The 6,208-nt window shown below is 39.5% G+C and overlaps 1 protein-coding gene across 3 annotated transcripts in view; it reads right to left on the reverse strand.

Annotated features, from left to right (window-relative positions):
* Positions 1-2,950, reverse strand: part of LOC124112341 — a 38,243-nt gene extending 35,293 nt beyond the window's left edge. For 2 of the 3 annotated variants that reach the window (XM_046472408.2, XM_048389646.1), the window contains exons 1-4: positions 2,835-2,950; positions 1,565-1,594; positions 1,045-1,170; positions 137-289 (exon numbers count right to left, since the gene is read on the reverse strand). In XM_046472408.2, coding sequence (XP_046328364.2) covers positions 137-289; positions 1,045-1,170; positions 1,565-1,594; positions 2,835-2,883 — 358 coding nt within the window. In that variant the 5' untranslated portion in view covers positions 2,884-2,950. The remainder of the gene's footprint in view (positions 1-136; positions 290-1,044; positions 1,171-1,564; positions 1,595-2,834) is intronic. The other variant, XM_046472411.2, reaches the window with a different exon arrangement.
* Between the last annotated feature and the right edge of the window lie 3,258 nt (positions 2,951-6,208).

The following is a 6,208-nucleotide window of genomic DNA, read 5'->3' on the forward strand; positions in this document are numbered from 1 at the left end:
TTTACCTGCTCGACTGATGCCATTTCGCCCTTGAGGGGGACGCTCACCTATACACACATATATTCCTATTAAGAAAATATTATCGCAAGTAACAAGAACAAGTGTTTTTAAAATAATTTCACTGTCCAGCACTTACCTGTCCCCAGCTGTGCATATCTGCTTGGAGTCCCAGTGTTTTCCGACTCTGCTGCTACAGATGTCACCTTTGTGTCTTGTCCCTCAAGGGAGATTTCAGAACTAGGCTCTAAAGCCAATGAAAGATGGAGGTCTTGTGCAGGATCTTGACTGTCTATGGATGCGAAGTAAATGACATATGGTATTTATATTTTAGTTCAAGTCGAGTGTTGAGTGAGTGAATGTTGTTTCATGCCACAATCAATATTCCAGCTATATCATGGCAACTAGACTTTCCCAACTCTGTTTGGTTTGTTTGTTGTTTAATACCAAGCTCAGCAATATTCCACCTGTATGATGACAGTTGTATATAATCAAGTCTTGGCCAGACAAACTAGTGATAGATAAAATGAGCAATGACATACAATCAACAAAGTCACCAACCCTGACCACCTAATCAATTTTGGCGCCTCTTGCAGCCATCACAGGTTGCTGGGGACCAATTCTAAACTGGAATCCCCTTATCCCTTAAAAAGGAAATTTTGTTCTGGCGTCTGCCCTCTTATCTCGACAAGTATCTAGCAAGTAGGGTGATTTTATGAGGCTTCATATGGTTTGTTAAGGATGATGTGCAAATCAAGTAACAGGGGTTATCTTTGTTTTAAAAAAAAACTCTTATGGATCAATTATTATTTCCAAAAAAATGACTCCACCAAGTCTACATGGAAACCAATATCCATGTCTGTACCAGGCGAACCAGTGGCTGATAGCAACTGGTTGGGAACAATGACATCCAATCAGCCAGGTCACAGAGTCTGACCATCCAATACTCATTTCAGACAAGCATCAGGTACTGATGACCTATTCTTACCAGAATCAAGAAATTAAAAAAAAAAAAAAAATAGGAGATATGGTATGTATACTACCTACCAATCTGATCTAGAGTAGAAACATCTATTCCAGAGGCTGAGAAGCTTGAAGATTTGGGGCAAACTCGGTGATCCGAGTTGCCTGACTCCACCTCATTTGTATGGCGGAGTTCATCAGGAGATGGTGCTGTGTGGGCAGACAGAAGAATACATGTAAACTTGTTTTGGATAAAAGCATGAAAGCATGGAATTGAAATACTCCCCATCATCAAAAGAATTATACAAAACAGGTTTAGAACAATGGACCACTAACCCAGGGCTAGTACAAATTCCTGTGGGCAAGTACAAATTTCCCTTTTGTTTTCACATTACAAGGACATTCTATCTTAACCCAGGCTAGTAAAGCTTTTGAATTTGGTTCTTACCCTGCAAGATCAGGTTCAGGTTAGTTTCTAGGGTCAGGTGCTGATGAAAACAAGACATTCCCGCTATTTGATGGACCGGAAAAAACAGTGATTGATATTATTTAGTGGTCTCATTAAAAAGATAATATTTCATGCAACAAGTAATGCTGGACTTACCATTGTAGTCATCAAGAGGAGAAACTGCACCTGAAAAAAAAATGAATAATCATATTTATGAACTAATGTGTTGTATTGTGGTATGGTTTCACACTCAGCAATATTCAACTTGTATCAATCTGAGACAAATATTATCCAACACAGGGTCATGGGGTAATCAACTGCCCAAAAGTTAAGGTATCATAAGGACTAGTAGAAATTTGCCCTTTTTAATGGTTTTGCTATATGTTATCATTATAAGGACTAGCCTAGTGGATGAAAACTGTTTGTTTCTAATGCTGGGAATGCTAATTTGCCTGAACCTAGCACCTAGCTCCCTCCAAAAATGCTGCATAGATTCTGTTCAAGCTATAGCAAAGATACTCTATGGTTATTGGTCTGCTGCCATTTCCAGCAGCAGTCTAGGTCTATATTTTGTAGTTTCTCCAATTAAGTGTTACTGTACATTTGTAACTTGGTGGTTTTGAGTAGTTTAGGGTAACTGACTGAAATCAGCTTTAGAAATTGGCACTAGTCTTGTTGTCCTTGCCAAACTGATCAATAGTTAAGGTATCATAAGGACTAATAGAAATTTGCCATTTGTGAGGGTTTTGCTATATGTTATCTTTATAAGGACTAGTGGACTAAAACGGTTTGTTTTTACCACTGGAAATACTTCAGAAAACTAGCAGACAACATCGTTCTTGAACCACCAGAGGACTGACATTTGGGTTGATTTATTTCTTCTTCAAAATTCAAATTGCTGTAACAGACTAGGCCTAAATAGTCTACAGGACAAAAACCTCAAATCTGTATTAGCCTATCTCCGGTTGAAACAAAGTCTTCGTCCATATAGATCTAGGTTCTTATATTGAGAGGCCTTAAAAAACGCACATTTCTACTAGTCAATAAGAAACAGATAGGTCTATGATGTTGTTCAAACTGGTAGTCAAACCAAACAATCAACTAGGCTCTACAAGACCTACAAGACCGCACCAGTCCTACTTGTTCTTCGAATCATATTTTAGCCTAGTTTTATTGCGTTGTTGAAATGCATTTTTAATATAATTTCACATATTTGTATGCTTATTATGTCTGCCTGTAACTAGACTACGTACGTTTAATATAATATACCACAAGTGTGTTGCATTTCTGTCTTTATAAACAAAGGCCTAATAAACAAGATCAGGTTACAGCTAGACCAACTGCATTCAAAAGGCAGCCATCACCAACTCATATTTATCTTCGTCAAGAGATTATAAATGCTCGCTTGTCATAATAAAACACTTACCACTACAACAAACTGGTAGGCAACGCTTTTTACGTTTCTTCTTCGGCATTGTAGCGACTGGCACGAATACTTGCTATCCTGCTGAAAATGCACGTCTGCTCTGGGCAGCGTTGTTCCCGCAGTAACAAATGACCTTGAACAAGGTGAGGTCATAGCAATATCAACCAATGAGAACATCGATATTTGATCACGTGACATATTGAGGTACTTTTTAGACTTACCTCCCCTTTCTTGTCACAGGTCAATGTCATGTCAGCTTGTTTTCTAATAATGCTAATAGCTAGGCTAAACCTCAAATTGTCACGGGAGTGGTACGTTATTCGTTCACACGATGCAGAAGTTAGATCGATGTTCTTTTGTTTCTCTGCTTTGCGCCAGTTTTTTGCCGGAGCCAAACCAAATGATAACTCGGTAACTAGATCTAGATCTACCCAGGTAAGGGAAAAATCTTGAAAATTATTTTATTACATTTTCGCACCTTTTAACATTGAGGCTGGCATGTAGATGGTATTCGAGACTATGTAGTGTGGACGCGAATAAAGTCGTTCAACATTTAAAAACTAATAATTGTGAACGTAAGTATTTACTTTTCATATTTTATTTTTGCGATATTTTTCAGTAATTTTACTTCAAATCGCACCGCACCGCCTACCACACGACTGCGTCCCGAATCCCCTCTAACATGTCAAAACAGACTCACGAATCCCGCGCACCAAAAGACAGTTGGCAGCCTCGTCCCAATTTTGTCTGATGCTTTTGTGCAAAGGAATGGTCTTGGAAAGTCTGAAATGCTTGTGCCCATGTTGTATCAGTGGCTGCATATCACATCTCCTTAGACCGGTCACTATTTTGTCGCAAGAGGCGACTAACGGGACGGGGTGTGTGTGTGTGTTTGTGCGGGGGGGGGGGTGTCACACTCGCTGACTTGGTTGATGCATGTCCTCGTATCCCAATTGCGTGGATCGATGCTCGTGATGTCAATGACTGGATTGTCTATTTCAGACTCGATTATTTACAGACCGCCGTCATATAGCTGGCATATTGCTGAGTGCGGCGTTAAACAACAAACAAATCAGACAGATCATATCCTCCTCCTCCTCGATCACACTTCCAAGCACTTACCAGGGCCAGAGCCATAATAGACTGGAAACAGTCTCAGTTTCCACTATGAATTTTATACAAGCGAATTCAAAACAAATCAAAGAATATATTTTTGTCACGTGTGTGTTGCAAATCAATAAAATCCTCTGCCATTTATAAAAAATCAATTCAAATTTATTTTGTATTTTCATTGTTTGTTTTACATGGATGGCACATTCTTTACATTATCTTTATTATAAAATAGCGACTGTTCCAGTCGAAGTTCCCTGTTGTCAAAGTTGACACTTTTATTTATTTTTACTTTACGGATTTGACATGTCAGTAGCAAAACACCATCAGAAAATCAAATGAAGTAAGTTACAATTATTTAGTATACCCCTACTCTTTCCATCTTTGAGAGATTAAAAAATAAAATTATGAAAAACTACAAAAATGTAACTCTCAATTTATTGAAAGATATTTCGTTTAACACATAGTATAGTCTCTGGCCACTGCAATCTTATAAAGAAGGTATTCTTACCTTCTCCAAAGTAAATCTATTGAGTAACACAAATATATTTTATTTTTGGCCTATTAAAGCAATGTTGTTACCCTATAGCCTGATGAATTTGTAGCACACATTTTTGCCAGTCAACTGAATACGTATCAGCATAAGGTGCTGTAAAGGGTGGTCGATTTCAAACAGTCGAGTGAGTGAGTGAGTGAGTGAGTTCGGTTTAACACCGCTTTTAACAGTATTCCAGTCATATCACGGAGTGTCAGCTTTGTTGGGGAGGAAAGCCCGAAGTGATGCAGGTCTCGGACGTTTACCACTTCGGTGAAACCCACGAGCACAGGTATGGTGCTGACAAACCTAGAAACATAATCGGGGTGAACCGGGATTCGAACCCACAATCATAGGTTTCTTGCGTGCCTAAGGGATGCAACTCTGCACAGCGAATCGCGGCGCCTTAAACGACTGGGCCACCCGTGCCCCCTTCAAACAGTCGAGGCTTCATGACACAAGAGACAAATGATCTATTATTTTGCACTTTAAAAAAGTAGTCCTGAAAATATTACTACAGAAATGTCCTGAAGTTTTCACACATAGAGGTCAAGACCAAAGAGAACATTTGATTAATATATTTTCTTGAACTTACCTGAATTAGGTGATTAAATGTGGAATGCATTTCATATTAGGAGCCAGTTTAAATTGTTAAATTTGTGCCGATATCAAAAAACATATCTCCATATCACCATATGTCAGGGGTCAAGGGTAGCCCAGTCTGAGGCACCGAAATTCGCTTTGCACAGTTCATGTGACAAATGAAAAGGAATACATGCCAGAATCGTGGGTTCGAATTCACCGATCATGTTTCTAGGGATGTCAGCACCACACACATGCTTGTAGGTTTCACCAGTGTTTGTTTGTTTGTTGTTTAACGCCGAACACAGCAATATTCCAGCTATATGACGGCAGTCTGTAAATAATCGAGTCTGGACCAGACAATCTAATTTTTGACATCATGAAAATCGATCATGAGTGAGTGAGTGAGTGAGTTTGGTTTTACGCCGCTTTTAGCAATATTCCAGCAATATCACAGCGGGGGACACCAGAAATGGGCTTCACACATTGTACCCATGTCGGGATTCGAACCCGGATCTTCGGCGTGACGAGCGAACGCTTTAACCACTAGGCTACCCGACCGCCCCGAAAATCGATCATGAACACGATTGGGATATGATGACATGCATCAACCAAGTCAGCAAGCCTGAGCACCTGAGACCTATTCTAACTGGGATCTTCACAGGTAATTTCACCAGTGAGTGAGTGAGTTGGGTTTAATGCCGCTATTAACAGTATTAATGCAATTATATAAGCGTGTCAGCTTAATGTGGGAGGAAATCCCGAAGTAATGCATCTACATCTCTATGATGTTTACCACTTTGGTTCAAAGATATGGTGCTGACAAACCTAGAAACATAATCGGGGTGAATCTTGGATTCCATGTATCAGATCTGTCTGGAGATGCTCTACATAAATGATACAATCATAGGTTTCTGGCATTTTTAAGGGAAGCAACTCTGCACAGCGAATTGCCATGTCCACCCGTGCTCCTCTGAAGTTATGAAAATGTGAACTTTGAAAATAGTCCACATTTTGTTTTTCCTTCAATTTGCATGGGTAACTTAGTTTAGAACCTTCATATTACCTATATCATGGTTTGTGAGGATTCAAACCCATGACCAGTAAATCCTGACACAGCTAAGGGAGACAACTCTTCACAACCAAC

Source organism: Haliotis rufescens, unplaced genomic scaffold (assembly GCF_023055435.1).
Source record: "Haliotis rufescens isolate VD_foot unplaced genomic scaffold, xgHalRufe1.0.p SCAF_8, whole genome shotgun sequence".
Taxonomy (NCBI): Eukaryota; Metazoa; Mollusca; class Gastropoda; order Lepetellida; family Haliotidae; genus Haliotis; species Haliotis rufescens.